The following is a 20,206-nucleotide window of genomic DNA, read 5'->3' on the forward strand; positions in this document are numbered from 1 at the left end:
AACTGCTACTGCTTCCACATATCAACCATTCACGCCACATTCTGTCCAATGTGTCACAAACAGTTGACAGCAAAGTCGACTCTCCACACTTCACAAACGAAAAAGTCACAATTCTGTACGTTACATCCACTAAACAATTAGTGGCGACGAGCTAGTTCTAGTTGTTTGGGAAATAGTTCGATAATTAAATAATTTTACAAAATTTTTTAATTATGTTATTATGAAATCAAAACTTTTAAGCAAACTTAACTGTATTGAATAAAAAAAATATTATTAGATTATTAAATTAAAATTAAGGAAGCTTACTCAATTGATTTTCAGAGTTAATACTTTAAGATCGTTACATAATTGTCAACACTCTTGAAATTATATTTATTTTCGTATTATTAATTTTTTATGAAATTTTAAGGGGGCAATATCAAATAATTTTACAAAAATGAAATTATGAATAAATTATTACGTGAACCGAGCGCCCCCCGTTTCATTTTCGTAGCCTAAGGTAAAAAAATAAGACACTATTCTGATTACACAATGGCACCTGCAATTGCCACTGAACGCAATGAAACAGAGAAACCACCAGGACTTCAAATATGCAATCGAACAATCTTGAATCAATTATATGAATCAAAATCTGAATATCATAACAATTGGATAAAGAAAAAGAGAAGGAAAACACAAAACATGTATATATATATATATATGAACTTTGGGATGATACAATATGAGGAACAGCCACAACAACCTGCTACCTGCACCCCTTCAATAGATAGGAGGAAGGACTAGAGAAACTAATTGAACTTGAAAATTTGCCACTTTCTTTTGCTTTCCCTGGTGTCTCACATTCACTGAAATCAAGTACCCGCGGTTCGGTCTGCAAAAAGTTTCAGTAGAGTGAAAATAAATTAATAAATAAGTTGAAGAGGAAGATAATGTTTAGATGTGCACAGAGGTATGCATTCGGTTAATTCAGTGGATGATGGAGAAGTTTGTTGACACTGGTAGTAGTCGGAAGTCTACAATGTCCCAAGGCTGGTGAGTTTTTCAGAATGCCTGGCACTACTTGTCTCCAGCTTTATTAATTGTGTTCTCATAGCATGTGAGACTTGACAATTAATGGATCTTCATATCCAAAGTAAACAGACAGAGATAAAAAAGAATGTTAAAGTTAGAATTTATGTAACCGACCTCACATAGTGGGATAAAGACTCAGTATATAGCTGTATACAAAGGGAACAAACAAATGTATCCAAGACAATTGGGTCTGCCATAAGATGCATCAACCTAGAGAGGGTTTGCAAATGCATATACATCTTCACACGGTAAGTTTATTAAGAAAACCTGAAGGGTTGAAGGCTTTTGCAGGGAGGAGAGGTGGAGTAAGTAATTTGTCTTCAACCTAGAGATGGTCGAAGGCTTTCATCCTATAACCTAGCAATTTGCTTCGTCACCAACAACAACAATGATGATGACATGTCGAGCTTTGTTTTGGCATGAACTAAATCCTATAATGGGTTGGATGATATCCTTTATTAGCACTAGCATTCAAATGTAACAGTCTATTGCAACTGGTGGCAACGTAGAAAAAGCAAAATCTTACTTACCAAGACATTTGAAGCCAAAAAGGAACAGTTTTCTGGCTGACTTTGTAGGGCACACTTCTCCTGATCATGTTTCTGATTCCTGGAGAGCCTTGACTTGAAAATTGTTTCAGGTGTTTCATCACCCAAAACCTCTTGGGCATCAGCATATGTAGCTGCAGTATGCTCGCTTAACTGTTTCATTAGCCCAATAGCATCATAACTTCTATCCCCAGGGCTCATAAAGAAACCAATATCCTGCAAGAGTTGCATGTTTAATAGGTAAAAGAGAAAGTTATGAGGAAGGGAATAAGTAAAAGTCATATCTATCATAAAATTGAAATGAAATAATGACTGTTAAGATTTCTACTACCTCAATTGTTATGTCAGTATCAACTCTTGGGCTTGGCGCAAAAGAGTTAATGAACCAAGGAGACTTCCATGCTGAAGGGGACTCCATACTCCTTTTGAAAGGAGTTTCACCAAATCTGGGAACAACACTCATCAGCAAAGCAAACCAACCAGGCAGGTAACACAAAAGCTTGTCAGACTCATAAATGTTGCTTAGATGTTTTCTAGCTTGTTTTTTAGGGGGAAGAGATATCAGTGAAGTTTTGGTAAAAGACCCAACAGGTAGTTCCTACTCAAACCAAAAATGGCTATCATCATGCAAAACAAAGAGGAATAGAAAAGCTCTCTAATGATCACAGAAAAGCTCTTCCAACTAGCAATGAGCAGATGAATAAGATGAATGGCTAAGGAAAAAGAAAGTAACAAGATCTTACATGCTCAAATTTTCAACACCAGTATCATTCCCAGAACTTGCCGCCATCGTCTCCATAGTATTTGATGAAGGAGCAGATTGTGCAGATATAGCTGTGATTAACCTACTTTTTTCCTTCTTTCCGGATACAGTCGGAGAGCTAACAATGGATGAACACAAATTCCCAGGCGACAATTCTGAATCTGCACACTCAGTTGATGTAGCTTCGAACCTTCTAGAACACTTGCTTCTAATTGCTCTATTACCTGGCCCAGGGGTAATGTTTGACTTCATCCCAACGCGATCAGGAGAGAATAATAGCAGATCATTCATGTTATTGTCAAACAGGACTATTGAAGATTGTTGCACCTGATAAAAAGGAGTACTAATGTAAAAAACTGTCTAGAAGTTATTTTGCAACTTCATGCAATGCTAAAAAGTTAAACCACGTGTTCATGGTATTTGCCAGGGCGGCAACAGATACAATTGATTCTGGCAGAGGGAAAAATTCGATTAGTATAGCCAAACTAGGCATCAACAACAAGAAGTTCATGACACTAGATGGAGCAAAATAAAAATGCCAATGAAGAGGCAAGAAGCACATTGTTGATCAGCAACACATTCAAGATATGAAGATTATCTGATATAGGAAAGGGTGATCCTTTGATTTAAAAAAAGTATAATAAACTCACATCTCGGTTTGCGGCATCACAATCACCCTTAGGTTTAGCATCAAGATTAGTAGTCCACTGCTTTATCTTGTCCTGGGAATTATTATTATTATCAGACTCTGTGTTCTCCAAAATGTTCTGTTTGCTTTCCTTTTCCAGACCATGATTCATATTTTCTTTATTAAAGGTAGAGCTTCTCGACCTGATTTTCTGGTTGGATGATGGAGATGGCATGGATTCTTTCTGATTGCCATTCTCAGAAAACATAACCTCTAAACGTGAGAAATCTCTTGCCAAGCTGGAGAAGGACTCTTGATTCATGTCACTTTCAAGCTTTTTCTCACTTCTCTTTTCTGACATAGGTGACAGAAAATCACGGTTTCGTTTCTTCAGTATGGATGGTGTGCATGCAAATCTTTTTGCAGCACTCTTCAGCAAAGCATCAGGACTGTCATCCCAGGATGGTGAATCCCATAATCTAAATGGAGTGAAAGAACTCATAGATGCCATCAGTTTCCTGATACCAAGAGGACTATACTCTTGCTCCATATCATTGCCAGATTGTAGGAGATCACAACTGAAGAAAGGAAGATCCAAGCTTGTAAAACGAGGAGGCTCATAGAATAAAGCTCCTGTATCCTGCTGTTCAGTTGGCGTGGTTGGATTTTCATTCATTGAAGAACAAGTTTGGAGGTTGTTTGATGGTCTACAACTGAAGACGTCTACTGGGACCAGTTTCACAGTATCTTTCACCTGAACTGGTTCATCTTGCAGACCCATGTTACCCCTGTCATTAGCAGGAGTTTCAACAGAGTCGGTGGTATAGATAAAACCATCATGTGAACTCTTTGCAAGCTCCTCTTCTTGGCTCCCATGAGAGAGATCACCAAACTGATTTGGATCATTACCAAAGAGAAGTGCATCCTCATCGGTAGGAAGATGTGAAAGAACAGAAAAAGGTTGAGACCATGAAGTTTCTGAGATCTCAGTCCTCAGGGGATCAGGAGGGATATGATGGTCTGGCTGTTTGCAAATAACTGATTCTGTGGATCCATTACAATTAGCATCATCTGGGTATTTTATAAGATTCTCAGAGAAAAAGTTCCCATCCATCACTGCATACGGGTGTATCACCCTGCAACATTCATCTTGGAATATCAATGTGTTCTCCAGTTTATCAGTTACTGACACCATGATTCCCAAGGAAGAAGAAGCATCAAAACCCACAGAAGCTTGTAATGTGAAAGGTATTGCTTCATGGTTTTCATTACCACTTATGCAATTCCCAAAAAGTTCTGATGCTAGCTGCCTCATATCTGGTGAAGATATGTTAGGCATCTCACTTGAGTTCATCTTCCAACCTTGACCTGCATCTTTTCCCTCGTCATGAGTGTAATTGTGTTGAAGGACTAGGGAAGAACCACCCAATTCACAAGGTACTTCTTGCATGGAAACCGCTACTTCTTGAAAAGCCATCTGATAATTTTCAGGACATGAGGGGATGAAGCTTGGCTCCTTTCCCTGACTAGATTCTTCAGTCATCCTGCATTCTTCTCTTGCATTTGCTACTGCATCAGGCATATCAGTTTTTGATTCAGAACAACTGATTATCATTGAGCCTTGACTACATTCTGAAATTTCCTCAGCTTCTATCCCATCTTTAGGAACACTGTCGTCTCCACTGCTCTGTTGCATTGTTGAAGAAGATGAGGGCATTGGTTGGCTAGGATGGACAACATGAGGCAGACCTTGGAACTGTGCAAGTAAGCCTGATGCCAAGTATGAGTCTAATTTCTTTTTCACAGAACTGTTCCAATGATTTTTTATGGCATTGTCTGTCCTGATGACCATACAACAACAGATACTTCAACTCTTGTGATGGAAAATGAACATCAACATAAAGGTGCACACAATTGATAAACGGATGCAAATACAAAGCCTAACACCAGGAACAAACTCATTCTTTGGAGATTAAAAGATGCAGAAGAAATTATATGCTAAAGCTTCAGATTTGCTAAAACAATTTAGGAACTTGTAGATCACCATCAACGAACTGATCAATATACCTTCCTGGCAAGAATTTTGTCAACTCTGCCCATTTGTTCCCATAAATTTGATGAGCGTGAATCAAGATCAATTCCTCTTCTTGTGTCCAAGCCTCCTTGTTGATATTGGGATTAAGATGATTATGCCACCTGGGAATTATAATTAATCAGTAGCAATGCATCATAAAGTCTCCAACACCAACTATAGAAGAACTACGAAACAGACGCATGCAATCAAGCTGCAGTCACTATTTCAAATGGCATCATTTGTATGACAATATAAACCATTAATGCCCCCATAAATATACACACACACACACAAAAGAAGAAACGGAACGCTGGATGGCACCTATTGAACAATTGAAGGACGCCAAAATCCTTGGGAATGATGAGATGTAGAATCATAAGAATAAGAATACAAACAGTTGCCTTTGATGCTTTATCAACTAAGCAAACCACTTGCTATGAGTAGCAATCAAGTTTGGCCTATTTGCTCAGTAGGGAGGGGAGGTGGATTGGGGGATTTTTCCTACCCAACCATACAAAAAATGAACTAGTGATGAAAGGTGACGTTTAAAATCAAATAACCATTTTCACTAAACAATTTCTCAATCTTGTAAATAGCATAAGCAACAAAATTTTATTGTGATTGTGCAACATCCAATGTAGTAATGCCTTTTAGCTTCTCAGAATGTTCTTTTGTTATCACATAGACATCTAGCCACGTACATGAAAGTGCTTTGACATTAAAAACCACATGCCTTACAAGGATAAGAATATCATTTTGGTCTGTTGTTTATGTTAGCTGGGAAAAGAAAACGCTTCAGAAACACAAAAGTGAAAGAATTGGAGAAGTGTACAACTGCTAGTAAAAGCTTGAATGCAGGAATTAGGAAATCCTCAAATTAGCTGCAGAAACTCCCAACTTACCTTTCCCGACATTGCTTTCCAATACGTCCAGGTAAATGTTGTGCGATGGTAGACCACTTTCTTGGTCCATACTTATTCACCAATTCAATTATTGTTCCATCCTCCTGTAAGTATGATACATGAGTAATTAATCTGATCGTATCAGAATTGCAGTGAGTAAACTCGACAGAACAAGCATCAACCATGATGCCTCACCTCTTTACACCAAGGACCTTTAATGAGTTCTGGATTCAAAACTTTCTGCCACCTGTGCAAGCACTGTACATCTGTTCGGTCCTTGAAACACTCCGCTACAGAGGGCCAGAATTTTATTTTTCAATAAGTACAGCCTTTATGTCTATGATGTATCAAACATACATGAAAGATAAGAGGTAATATCCAACTATTGGAGGGGAAAAAAAGAGAGCATTTCACTGAGGTTAAATAAAAAAAAGGAAAGCTGTGATAGTAAGAAGAAGGAATAGGCTATCAATGCAACAACATACCAAGCCTTTATCCCACTACATGGGAACAATAACCAAAAAATAAAAAAGAAACCCTCAATAGAGAATGCGTGCAGAAGGGGAGGAAATTAGATTTAGCATGGCAAGCCTCAAATAAATAGCACTCAGTTACACTTTCCTACCAAAAAGAAGAGACTCCAAGGCCTTTACGTAATATAATACAGTTAATGCTATAAATTCATACAAATAAAAGGTGAAAGACCAAGATGATGTTAGAAATAAGCCTATTTACATTTTTGTCAATGCTGCAAGGGATAACATCGTATTAAGCCACTTGGGACCTGCATTTCTGCAAATGCCAAAAGAAAACAAAATAAAACATGCAACCAGAGTGGGGCACTGTTTTGTTTTCCAGAAGTGCACCTGAAAATCAACAAAATCTCGGCAAAATTACCGGAAAAAAAGTCTAAGAGCATATGGTCTTCTCTTTCAAGAAAAAAAGAAAAAAGGGATCTTGTATTGTAGTGTTTTGGATGAAACTTGGACCTACATATTATAGATTTAATTGTTGAGTTTGGAGACAAAACGGGGCTAAATAGTAAAAAAGGAATACAACTTCAGGTAGAGGCAAAAAGATAATTATGAAAAGTAAGCGCAAAGCACTGGTCTGTAGAACGTCATAGGAAAAATGAAAACTATACCAGGGCACTGGCCTTTGACTAATGAGATTCCCTTTTGTCCCATCATTATCGCGTTAGGTTGTCAAAACAAAGATATTTCCCTTTCTCATACAGTCATACTGTTTAGATCTCATGACAAACAACATAATTATGTTTTCCAGTGTACATCTCTGTACTAGCTTTGAAAGATATTCTATTTTAAACTTTCAAATTCCAGATGCAGTTAGTGATCAAACATTCCATAAGCCTATAAGAGAGGTTATCATGTACAGAGGTTTAAGAGAGATGGCAGGCCATCGGCCATCCCCACCATGTTTGAGCAGCAGATAACAGAAATCAGGTTGTGTCTTCAAATTAAGAAGGCCATGGTGGATCAACAAAATTAGAGAATGCCAAAGGCTAACAGACATGTCTATTTAATGTTAATAGACGTGTCTATTGGTTTAGTATAAATAGATTTCAAAGCAAAAGTGATGATCATTTTTTAACATGTAAAATCTCTCCTCTGTCTACTTCACTGCAACATAGACATTAGAGAAAGGATCTTGTAGAATATAAGTGTTGATTCATCTTTGTTACAACATTACACTAGTGGATTAAACAGATTGAATCTGAATGCATAGAACATCTTTCTTGGGACCTAATCTGTGCATGAGGTAACTTTTAGATACGCAAGTTCATCTCAAATTTATGTTTTCTTACATAAAAGAAGAATGAGTTGCTCCATTTTCACAAGGAAACTAGATGAGCATGATAAGGTAAGTTAATTGGGATACAAAAGAATAGAAAGAAAAAAGTAGGGGAAAACATAAATAAGAAATTCTACTTTAGTTTGTTAGAACAATCGAGACAAAAAAATGATCAAAAATATTACCTATTTTTTTCCAGTTTTTTCCTTTAAAACGTTGAACAGCCTTGCGCAAAATTTCATCCTGCATCAAGAATAAAAATTCTATCTACTCAGAGAACATATGCAAAGAAAAGTATATATGAATTCCCATATATTAAATGAAGTGTCAATTAAACGCAATCAACCAAAATATTCAATTAAAAGTAGTTTTTAGAAGGCTAAGGAGATACAAGTAGCATTTCTCCAAGACAGACAAGAAAGTTCAGATTGTCCAAGAAAAGAGTAACATGAAGAGTTCACGATAGGTGTCGACCATATAAAGATGAAACAAGACATGAATATCAAGACGAACAGGTAGAGAGAGTATGCCAACATCAGTTGATGAGAAGGCAAACCTATGTTGTCAAAATTGTGCCAATGTAATGCAAGTAGATATTGATGTAAAATACTAGATTTCAGAATGCAAATTAATATATCATGTCAAACAGACACAAGAGTTACCAGTAATGTATCAAAGACACATCCTACATACAGTTTGTTAGTATTTAAAAAACAGAACAGTCAATGACACAATTGAAATGCATAAAAAGTCCAGTATACTCAAGAATAAATGAAGTTAGCAGTAGAATGACAAATTATTAACCTGATGTATGTTATGCATAATCATGATAATTCATGATGTCCAACACAATAGCATGATGGTGCAAAGAAAAATCAATGTCATTGGTCTAGATGAATTTTCTTAACTGTCAAGAAAACAACCATTTACCTCTTCTGCTGTCCACTGACCCTTGGTTGAGCGCCTTGCTGGGCCACTTGTCCTCCTAACAAATGGTGGCAATGGTAGTAGTAAGGAATATGAGGCAATCAACAAAATATCTTCACAGCAAAGTTAAACATGAAAACCCTAAAATCATTTATGAGACAATGAATTACACAAATTATCTTAATGGTAAAGCCAAATATTAAAACTATCACTTATGAAAATCTATGTCCCATATGCTTTTAGAAGATACCCATGCAAAGGTCGCTTTTTCTGAAGACAGTTGCTGACCCCATCTGGAGTAGTTGTGTTTGTCCTATCACTTTCCATTGTTTCTTGAGAGACAGGCAAATCTGCATAGCCCAATTCCTACTTGACGGCAATCTGCTCTGGGATCTCTTACCAAAATCATCATCAATTTCTGTAAGATGTTGCAGGAACTACCGTCTCATAATTTACCAGTCTAAAAGAGGAACAAACATGAGTAAAACAGAGATTATGATACCAGATGTAATAAAAGATATACAAAAGATTAAGAAAATGATAGTAAGGAAAATCTGAGCAAATTAATATAAACTTTGTTAACCTCTTTTTAGTACAAAATCCAATATTTTCATTTCAGAGAAAAGCCTAAAAAAGGAAAGAAAGTAGAAGAAACCATTAGAATGATGGTCTCTAAACGGGGTATGACCTCGAATTGGAAAAAAAAAAATACAGAAGAAGAAGAAAAAGAACCCATGAGAAACATCATAATGATGAGACCTAAACAAGCATGAGACAGAAAGAAACATTCTGACTAACTCCGTTGCCCAAGTGACTGCTGTTGGATTATCAACAGTTTTCATTTCAAGCATTGGTTTCGTAAAACAAACAAGGAAATCTCCCTCATTGAATTATAATTCCAACAATTGATTGTCAAGCCATCAATCACTTAAATTGCATAACTTTAATGCATATTAAATCATTAACTAGCAACCCAGAAAAGAAAAAACAAAGTTAAGTTGCAATGCCATAAAACAAAGTTAACTTTACGCTCCCTTGTATCTGCCAACACTCGAATTCAAGCCCACGAAAGCTAGAAATCAGTTATTATATGACATAATAAGGGCACCAGAGATAGCTAATTGAGACAAAAATTAATTTAAAATCCAAAATTAACCTGATTCCCACTTACCCAACATGCCAACGCGCTTAAAACCCGCAGGAATTAAGTAAAATCAAAGCATCCATACAGGAAATAATACGAATTATTCAATGAGTGAGACCAATTAAAAAACGACTTTGATGGAAGTGGAGAGTAAAGCATTAAAAGAGGGACTCACCGAACTGAGCTTCGAGCTATGGAATCTAAATCTAATGTAGGCCAGCGAAAGTGGGCTGCGATTGAACGGAATCAAAGCGCATTTGCAGATCCGAACCAAGACAAGTGGATCTGCAGGCGCTTTCCTCCAATTCGGAGATCCAAAAACTACAGATTGAGAGAGAGAGAGAGAGAGAGAGAGAGAGAGAGAGAGGGAGAAACGGTCCTGAAGGAGGAGGGCTTGGTGTTTGAAATGGAAAAGGGGGGACACTAGAACGTTATTCAAACCCTGTGCTTAAAAGTCGAACATGTTTAGCGCATTGACGGCGTTCGACGGTCCAACGTTTTAATCATCTTCTCTGTAATTTTTAATGTCACACAAATAACATTTTTTTATATTAAAATGTGTGTTTAATTTAATGTATTTTTTGGATAAAATATAATAATTATATATTATTATCAATTAGTAAATTACACATCATATTTTAAATTAATTTATTAATCAATAAGAGTATTTGAATATTAAATATAATATGTAATTATTGTACTTTTATTTTAAAGGACAATAATAGTTAAATAATAATAATATTTTTTTTAATAAGGTGTAATTATTATATTTTATTTTTAATATTTAAATAATTTTATTGGTTACTAATAAATGAATTATGTTTTGAACCATTTAGTGTTATCATAAAATAAATTACATTACTTACAAAAAAATAAATAAATTACATTAAATGCAAAAGTGCACTTTGCAATAACTAGGGAGTGCTCTTGATTTTTAAATAATATGTATTTATTATTTTTAAATAATTTTATTAATTAACTAAATATTTTAAAATTCGATAAGATTTATTATTAACTAATAAAACAACATGAATTGAGAATTTTGTCACTACTTTTTTAGATATTTAGCTAAATTGCATTGTTTTTAATTTTAAAATAACTTTATTGATTAATAAAATATTATAAAATATCACCAATTAATAAAATTATTTTAAATTTAAAAATAATAAATATTATCCGTAAACAAAGTATATTTATTAAAGCTTGATGCAATAGCCGTTAAGAAAATAACCTAAATTCCACAAATCAATCAAAATAATCAATGGTGAGAGTATTTAGTAAGAATTTTAAGTCATTATGGCAAATCCAATTATTGTAATTGATATAAATAACTTAAATTTTTAGTGATATTTTTCCTGAAATAATCGCATATTTTGGTGGGTTTAGATTTTACTGTTAAAATGAAATTGAAAATGGTTTGTCATACCAAAATTGAATTAACTAAATTTAGTCAAAACAAAACAAACCAAATTAAATAAATTTATTCTGTTGATTTTGGAATTTCAGAATTAACCAAACAATGGTAATCATGAATTAGATTATTACGATTTGAAATAACTTTTAACATAAGCTCGATAGCCCAAATGAGATAATTCAATAAATTAGAATTTAACTTTTAAATTTTATTTACTACCAGGTCAAAGGTGTTGTGTTGGATTCAAATGCGAAATAACACACCTACCAGACCACATGTTTAAATGACACCAACAGTTTTTAGGTGAATAAATAAAAGAAAAAGGCTTTTAGGTGATACCATAGATAATTCAAGATTAGTTAAATTATAGTTGTGACAGGTATACCAACCACGCTTTTTATTTATTTATTTTGTTTTTAATATTTTGATCCATCTTAGGGAAAGCCTGGCCATGGCAATAGGCCCCATTGTCCTTGGCCCAACACAAGCCTACGCCCAAAGTTAAGGCTCTAGTGAGCCTTAATGGTTCACTAGACATAAAATGAGCCGTGCTGGCTTGGAAAAAAATTGTGTTTTTTTTATGGGCTCGGACCATGAAAAGAGTGTGCCCTATAAAGATGATATCATAATCACAAAATTTATCAATCATGCCACCAACGAAGAACCAAAAATGACAAAATTCTCAACATAAATGGTAGCAAAACTTAGAACTAAATTTAAGCGGTTGCATTACATTAAAGGGTAATAATAGCTTATCAAGCCAAAACAAAATGGACAGTAATAGCTAAAACATATCGCATCATATGTTATCGGTGCAAGGCAGCTCTGATAACTTAAAACCAAAACCAGATTTTGAGAACATTTTTTACGGCACAAAATTGTGGAGCATCATCAAGCTAGCTAAGCCGCTCCGCAACTTGCATGCTTCTCAAATTTTCTGCGCTTTATTGCGACGAGCTGCATTGTCATTCTCTCTCGAGCGCTTCCCATTGAAATGTCTTCCACCTCTACTTTGCTTCCCACCCCTGATATGCAAAAGAAGATTTTCAGTTCCGAAAGAAGTAACTTTACCATTGCTACCACGACTTGGCCACTCAGATGAGTGACAAATATTCGGGCAAATTCTACCTGGTATCCTCCAAACACATATTAACATGACTCCATAAACCAGAAGCTGAAAAATTATGGCCCTCAGGAAGAGGGAGGGGGAGAGAGAGAGAGAGAGAGAAACGGTTATGCTCACCTTCCTCCTCTGTTGCCCACCTTCCCATAGTATCGTTCTTGATTGCATCGAAGTAGACTCCAGTACTCCCTTTCAGCATCACCTGATAGGGAAACGGATAAAATGAAAGCTCTTATTAGGGTTAAGTTTACACTTTACAGACAGTACCTCAAAGATGAATTTGACTACTGCCCGAGTTATATAAGATCAATGTGACAAACAAGACATCCAGTAGTAACATGACTTGTATAAATAAGGCATACTTCAGTTGGATGTCTGATATTGGAACTAGTGAACTAATCATGCAAAGACTATCATTTTTTCAACAAAATCTTCAAATGAAATGAGGATTCTGGCCTACCAGAGACAGGGTCTAAATAAGCTATGTAGTTCTTGACAACCAGACCACCTTCCTCAGCAAGTGCGGCAGCAGCACGTGCTTTCTGGGCAGCCCCTGCATCTTCAAAACGAATGTACCCTGACTCGTCTCCAATCTTAAAATCAACGAACTGCATGGAAGAACACATAGCAGCAGAAACGTTAGTACAAAGGCCAATTCTGTTATCAAATTCACAATTTGAAGAAAATTTCAATCTTTTAAATGATAGTATTCCACGAGGAAAAGAGCAATTGAAAACAGTAGTGCAGAATACAAATTGCAGTGCAACACTAACCTCCCTCTTCCCAGCCCAACCAAAAATATAAGCCAGTGAAGCAATGTGAATCAAGAATTCCATAACCTATTCTATTAGATTGGAATTCTGAAGCATACATTAAAGAGGTCGTCACCAATGGTTATATGGATTGAACATTAAAAGATGCAGAAACTCTTAATGTCACATACAAATTTCATCTTATTATTTATTTATGAAAAAATCCTAATTTTTCATCTGAAGGTCCCATCTTATATTTTTGGAAAGATCACATTTCAAATGTGAGCCTTGGCACAATAAGGTTACTCCATTGTGCAATGGAGGTCTCAGGTTCATGTTAGGAAATAACCTCTGTGCCAAGCAAGGATAATGGTTTGCATATAATTGACCTTCAAAGGGCCCCAATGCAGGAATTTGCACTGGGTTCACCTTTCAATTTTTCATGTATCAGACCTGAACAGATTCCAAATTGTAAAGCGGAATACAGAAAATATTATTCATAAAGTTCGTTCCATTTTGGTGTTGAGCTCAATTTATTCATTCAAACAAGAGTACAGCCTGGGCAGAAACAGACCAAATAAACTACACATATCATCCAAAGAATGCTGAATCACAATTTTAATCAAGGCATCTGACCCCTGAAAACTGTCTTAGGATATCAAATGGAAACCCTAGTTTTGACAAGGTAAAATTGACTCGAGACTCAACATCCAAGACAAACACATTGTGCAAACAAGTCAAAAGAGAACTTTAACACTGTAGTATGAATGGCATTCCATCCAAGACAAACACATTGTGCAAACAAGTCAAAAGAGAACTTTAACACTGTAGTATGAATGGCATTCCCAGTGCACGAGATTGCATACTTGCTTTGCAAGGGCTTGGAAATGGCTATCCTTGTACAGAGCCTTACCCTTCTCATAGAGTCACAATGGAGCAACCTTACAGTTGCTCTACTCAACACTTAAGTACATTAAGGACATGTTCTAAAGCATGGGCTACAACACAATTTCTTTTTCGCATGCAACATGCAAAGTTGCAAGAAAATACTAAAAAGACGAAGCTCAGAAAAATAAAGTTGTTCAACCACACACACACAAAACAAAACAAAAAAGGAAGCAAAATCATATGAAATAAATTCAGACTGGTGCCTGTTGAAGATAAGATGCAGGAATCACAACTAAAATAATTTGGACATGTGAAAAGAACATCGATAGGTGCACCTGTGAGGTGAGTGAATGAAATGGAGGAAGTTTGTAGCAGTGGGCGAGGAGAAGCCAAAGAACACTTGGTGAGGAATCCTTAAACATGACATAGGATTAATGACTTTATAAAGGACATGACCCTGGAGATTTGGAGGTCTAAAATTCGTGTAGCTGACCCCACCTAGAAGGAACAGGGAATGTGAATATTCCTTTTGTTCTTGTGAATCTTGTGATAGAAAATAATGCTAAAGTGAAGCAGAAGTAGAGCACCTTGACAATAAGCATATGCAATAAAAACATGGGCAAAATAAATACAAAGAAGATTCATGGTAGACTGGTAGTACCTTTACAGTACCATATTTTGAGAAAATTCCCTTCAAATCCTCCCGTATAATAACATCTTTATTATCCTTGAACGAATCAGCAACATGTAACTCTTTCCCTGGTTCTTTATCCTCATCTTTTTCAGTAGATCCGTCAAGATTATCCCCATCTTCAGTTTTCTTTGCTTCACTTTCCAAATTACTCTTTTCTTCAACCTTTAATCCACTCTCCTTTACATTATCATTGTCTCCCCTCTCCTTTCCATTATCATTCCCAGGCTTTTCTTCATCACCTTTTACATCTTCTGCCATCTTCCCTTCAGCCTCTTCAATGGAATCAAGCTTGGAAGCTGGTTCTCCACCTGATTGGCAAGCATCAACATTTTCATTGGCCAGTCTATCGCCGACATTTTGTTCAGTAGAATCTCCTGATGGCATCCTCTTCAGTGTAAATGCAATAATTAAGCCTTTAGGATAGCTGCCACAGTGAAAAAATTTAAATCGCTCAGCAAAAGAACAAGAAATGAAACCTAAGATAATTCAGTCAACAAACTCAACACCTACTTTGCTTCTGCACTTGCTTTATTTTTCTGATTAGCACCCACTTGGGGACGACTATTTTCAACTTCCTTCTCTTCCCTTGCTCTTTCTGCATCAAAATCTTTCCTGAGATGAAAACTCTATATATTAGACACATGAATATAGAAGCAATTGCAGGCAGACACAAAAAACCAAGACCCACTGCCAATATCATTTCTATCAAATTAAAACAAAAGAATTACAAAACACTATACATGTAGTTACATTTTCTCTAAGTCTATGCCAGAATTTGCAGAAAATAATATGGTATTAAGTCTTAGCATGAGGATGTGAGTTCACGTTCAAGTAATTCTTTTCTTTTTAGATGCATGTATCAAATACATATCAAGTTACAAGCTCCTATTCTTACATGAGAGGGTATACCATTTGAATTCACCATTAAATTCTTTAATTAACATTCTAATTTCAATCTAGTCAGATAACATTACATATTTCTCTATTTTTTAATAGAAAAGGTATTAATTTTTAACTCAAGTTGTACATGTGACACATGTGACCTGATTCTAGTAAGTGTGCATTGATTGCAAGGGTCCCCCTCTTGAAGAGAATATTAAACATTTGCAACTAAAAATTACACCAAAACCAGTGCAATGAAAAGATCTAAACCAAACTATTTGGAATCAATAGACCATCATGTATAATGCCAATTAGAGGACTGGCAACACCGTCACTCTAAAGGAAAAAGAAACCATTCACTTCTACTTCAAGTTAAAAAGAACTGATGTAAGGTATGGGTCTTTGATAACAAGAACCAAGGTTTAGGGAAAAAATGAAGATACCATAATAGCAAGTGATAAAACAGGTAGTTTGTTTAGGACATCTAAGAAATTCAAGCTCATCTAGTATGATGGGCCTTACATGGTGACAATTAATACATACAAGACAGCAGCACAGTAGCTAGACCTTTGAGTTTGTAAAGAATGTTTGGAAGTTCAAAATTGAAGTCCCCTAACTTTAGAAATTTAAATAGCATTCAGAAACATGTCAAAACAAATTATAATGATTTCAACTCACTGAAGTATCATATATAAGGAGAAGTAACTAGTGGCTTAGGTAAGGGAAACATGCATATTAAATTCCATTGATTAATTGAAGTATGGTCTAACATAATAGTCACTATTTTTAAATTGACTCGAGAAGTCAGAAAAAAGAAAGCCAGGGGAAATGCAAATGATTCAGCAAGAGACAAATGGGCTCTGGACACACTTTTCCACTAAATAAGAACTAAGTGTAGTTCACTAAATTTCAGTTTGTCTTGGAAAATTTAGTCAACAGAAAGTTAAGCATAACATACTTTGGTTTTAGTTCTAGCTCAACACCGGCATAAACTAAGCTTTGCTTCAAAACCTTTTCAGTGTCTTCCTCAGTTGAGAACTCGATCAGAGCACTGCCACAAAGTAACCTTTTATCTGCAAGATGGCGTGGCAGCCTCACGCTATTAACCTGTAATAGGTAAAACAAATTCTGGGTGTCATATGTTGACACGGAGATGAGCAAGTACATAAATCACAAACTAAGTTGCACAAGATCTGAGGTGACAGACTATAAGTTCTTTTTCAATCCAAACTTGCACTCCATACAATTCACAAACCTAAGCAGCATTGATCATATAAGTATATATGCTTAGATGCATATCTGCAATTTCCTCAATTTTCTTTCTTTTTTCCCTCTAGAACAATTTCTTCATTTTTCACATTATAAATTGATTCATTACATAGAAAATAGTAAAATTCATTCTACATACAGGAAAACAATGATGCAGAGGAAGTGCCTGATGAGAGATGTGTCCAAGTTGATACATTCTTGGAAGTGATATGCATCTTGAACAATTCAAAAACCAAAGCCACAATCTAGTTACTAAAATCATCAAAAGTTTTCAACAGCTTTCAATGGGAAATAGATAAGAGTCCAATTTGCATAACAATAAAAAGGTAGGCCTGCAATAATAACACCATCTACCATTATACTTGCATTGTCAAACTCCATTACCATTCAGTTAGTCATTTTTTAACTAGCACATACATATACAAATATCTTTGATGATCCCTCAAGTTATAATTTTATGTGCATCATCCACTGAGAATAAACTGCTAATAAAACTGGTTTAAGAACCCAAAGTACACAGTGATCTCTGCAAAAAAATTATGTGAGCCAAAACTATGAGATTATTTAAGAAAATAAACAAACATTGAACAAGAGAAAGGACAAAAATAAGGGGTGAGCCAGAACCTTGGCAAACTGACCGAAGAAAGACTCCAAATCTTCAAGCTTGACATCATACTCCAAGGGTGATGCTGCAACAGTCCTGCTGTCCAATTGTTCTATTACCTCGTCTAGCTTTGCCAGCTCAGTGGTCCTACCAACCTTCTTCCCTGAAAAGAACAAAAAATATTAAGGCCTCATTATCAAAATAAACAAAAACAGATGCTTGATCTTCTATCCACACTTTTCATTATCAATCAAAACAGGGTAGAAATATCAAAACAAGAGAAAAAGCTCACCATCTTCAGAAACCTTAAGAGAAGTAGAATTCCTCAAAGCCTCGGCCACAGCTTGCACTGTGCCATCTGAAACCTCTTCTGGCTTCACATTGCCCAAATTAAGATGGCCCCGCATACGAGAGAATGAGCATATAAGGGCCAAACTGACCACTGAAGTTTCGGTTAAAGAACAACTAAACCAAGCAACAATAAAGGACATTAACAGGTCATAAACCTTCCTTTGGGCAGCTGAGAGAAGTAAGAAAAAGGAAACCAAGTGAAACTTAAATTCTTGTTCTTGTGCTGTTCCAGTATGTAAATACAGAATCTCTTCAGAAACGATTCTAAGTTTCTTCTCCTACATGTTATAACGAAGCGAAAAAGCATAAGCTTAATCGCATGCATTATTTAGCGAAGAAAGACATGTTATGACAATCGATAACCTAGAATATAATATACGCCAGTAGACTTCTGCCTAGCTCCTTAGAAAACCCAGCAAAATACGCAATTACTAGAGACAAGGAACAGAATGAGAAAACCAGAACAAACAAACAAACATCTATAACAAGTTTACTTTTACGTTTTGATACAGAACTGTTCAAATACAGAGAGAAGAGAGACGAAGGTGTGAACAGGAGGATACAGCCATCTTCACTGTCACCGATCGTTTTATTCAGAAACTTGTCCCTAGGGAGGTTGCTATCGCCGAAGTAGAACTCAACCTGCGCCAGACAGCATTCAACAAGACAAATAACGAAACAAAATCTCAGTTGTCATCTCGAAACAAAAATCGAATTCCTTGAAAGAGTGCTAGGTATCAGAAGAAAAATCCAACGACACTCATTCAACCTGACGAATGACTTTCTTCGCCGTTTCTTCGTCCAGTGAATTGCTCGCCATTGTTGCTCAAATTGAGAGAGAGAGAGGGAGAGAGAGAAACAGTGCGCGCTAGGTCTAGGGTTTTGGAGACGGAGAAGACCTTAAAGCGGTTTCAAGCAGTTCATTACTCGCCCCCCACGTTTTAAGAACTTGAAAATCCAAATTTAAGGGAATATCGGTTTGCATTTTTTCGATGTTAATGAGATTACAAGTTTGGATGAATTGGGCCAGCCCGGCCTGAGTCTATCTGGGCTAAATTCGGCCCATACGTCTGGGTTAGATGGGCCTTGGTTTTTCGGCCGACTTGGAACAATTGATAGAAATGCTTCCAAAGGCAAGTGGGAACTAATTGAGAGGGAAAAAAAAAAAATTAGAACCTATACTATATAAGTGAACTAAAAGGTAAAATTTTAAATATATATATTTTAAATTAATTTTAACTTCAAATTTTATTACAGTTGTTGAAACTCACGTAGTCGTAAAATCTAGCGATTGGAACCTCTTTCATTACGTCAGTTAATGTTTTATTTTTTATTTTTAATTTTTTCTATTAGTTAAATTAATTAAAAGAAGGTTTAATTAACTTAATCATGTTAATATCAATCTAATTAATGGAACCCCCTTCATCAAGTCATTTTTATTTACTCTTTATTGTTTTAATCTTGCTTGCAATATTCTATCATTTTTGGGCACAATTTATTTCACTACAAAATATATTATTTTATTCTAAAAGCAATCACTAAAATGTTAACAAAATAAAAGATTCAAGGGAAAAAAATGAAGACTCAACGACTTTGATTGTTTTAATTTTTTACCATTACTGCATTGTATTATATATTTTATATTTATTTAATTTATTTTTTAACTGTTCGAATCGATTTAAATTATGATTCCTTATTTTTAAAAATCGAAATCAAACCATAAATGTTCGATTTCAATTCTAATTTTTGAACTAAAACCGAATAGACGATTTCAATTTAGTTCAAGGGCATGATAGGTAATTTTAAAATTGAAGGGGCTAAATAGCTGCACAAACAAAGTTAAAAGGGTATATTTATGCCTTTGGCCCACTTATTTTTGCAAATGAAGCCAAAATGCAAGTTTAGAAGGTATTTGGCTTAACGATTTTGACTTCTCATAAGCTATTAGTGAAACTATTAACTTATTTAGTTACATGTTTATTAAAAATTAAATAAAAATTAAGTAACTTAAACCCTATTTGACAATGTTTTAGAAAAACTCCCCTTAACTTTTCTTAAAACGCTATTAATAACTTATTTAATTGATTAAATATTTTATAATTTTATTTTCCAACAAATAATATATTTTTAACCTTATCCCTCATCTTCATCCAACTCTTTTTCCCTCCAACAATGTTTTAGGCCTTCTCTTTTTTGTCGACTCCCTCCAACACCATCATTGTCATTACCTGTCACCTCCAGCTCCTTTATCACAGCTATCGTCAACTACTCCATCATGACTGTTGTCCCCTCGCCTTTAGCTCTTCCCTCACAATGTTTGTCTTCCCACCTCCAATTCTTCCATCGACATCTCTAGTTTC

The 20,206-nt window shown here is 35.4% G+C and overlaps 2 protein-coding genes across 4 annotated transcripts; both read right to left on the bottom strand.

The window, feature by feature from the left end:
* Positions 1-591: 591 nt before the first annotated feature.
* On the bottom strand, positions 592-10,278 carry LOC127812966 (transcription factor MYB3R-1-like). The gene is made up of 12 exons (XM_052353586.1): positions 10,045-10,278; positions 8,976-9,185; positions 8,729-8,783; positions 7,984-8,041; positions 6,182-6,276; positions 5,987-6,090; positions 5,078-5,206; positions 3,033-4,851; positions 2,363-2,709; positions 1,951-2,065; positions 1,602-1,835; positions 592-871 (listed from the first exon to the last, which is right to left on the bottom strand). The coding sequence occupies exons 2-12, from the start codon at positions 9,050-9,052 to the stop codon at positions 746-748; spliced, it is 3,159 nt and encodes a 1,052-aa protein (XP_052209546.1). The 5' UTR covers positions 9,053-9,185; positions 10,045-10,278; the 3' UTR covers positions 592-745.
* Positions 10,279-11,944: 1,666 nt separating this feature from the next.
* On the bottom strand, positions 11,945-18,798 carry LOC127813084 (la protein 1). 3 transcript variants are annotated; one of them, XM_052353818.1, is made up of 10 exons: positions 18,616-18,798; positions 18,362-18,488; positions 17,788-18,015; positions 17,516-17,658; positions 16,581-16,729; positions 15,251-15,352; positions 14,708-15,164; positions 12,867-13,014; positions 12,527-12,608; positions 11,945-12,308 (listed from the first exon to the last, which is right to left on the bottom strand). In XM_052353818.1, the coding sequence occupies exons 1-10, from the start codon at positions 18,664-18,666 to the stop codon at positions 12,212-12,214; spliced, it is 1,584 nt and encodes a 527-aa protein (XP_052209778.1). In that variant the 5' UTR covers positions 18,667-18,798; the 3' UTR covers positions 11,945-12,211. The 3 variants fall into 3 exon arrangements, with proteins under 3 accessions (XP_052209778.1, XP_052209779.1, XP_052209782.1); XM_052353819.1 differs by having other exon boundaries at positions 17,788-17,937; positions 18,410-18,488; positions 18,616-18,797; XM_052353822.1 differs by lacking the exon at positions 11,945-12,308 and having other exon boundaries at positions 12,523-12,608; positions 17,788-17,937; positions 18,410-18,488; positions 18,616-18,797.
* Between the last annotated feature and the right edge of the window lie 1,408 nt (positions 18,799-20,206).

Source organism: Diospyros lotus, chromosome 11, assembly GCF_014633365.1.
Source record: "Diospyros lotus cultivar Yz01 chromosome 11, ASM1463336v1, whole genome shotgun sequence".
Taxonomy (NCBI): Eukaryota; Viridiplantae; Streptophyta; class Magnoliopsida; order Ericales; family Ebenaceae; genus Diospyros; species Diospyros lotus.

Coding starts and splice junctions, on each gene's coding strand:
- LOC127813084 (XM_052353818.1), bottom strand. CDS start 18,666: ATGGCGAGCAATTCACTGGACGAAGAAACGGCGAAGAAAGTCATTCGT. Junction 18,016..18,361: donor CTTCTCTCTGTATTTGAACA/GTTCTGTATCAA, acceptor TACTTCTCTCAG/CTGCCCAAAGGAAGGTTTAT. Junction 12,309..12,526: donor GTGGGCAACAGAGGAGGAAG/GTGAGCATAACC, acceptor TTTGCATATCAG/GGGTGGGAAGCAAAGTAGAG.
- LOC127812966 (XM_052353586.1), bottom strand. CDS start 9,052: ATGGAAAGTGATAGGACAAACACAACTACTCCAGATGGGGTCAGCAAC. Junction 6,277..7,983: donor AAAAAACTGGAAAAAAATAG/GTAATATTTTTG, acceptor GGCCCTCTGTAG/CGGAGTGTTTCAAGGACCGA. Junction 4,852..5,077: donor ACAAAATTCTTGCCAGGAAG/GTATATTGATCA, acceptor TATGGTCATCAG/GACAGACAATGCCATAAAAA.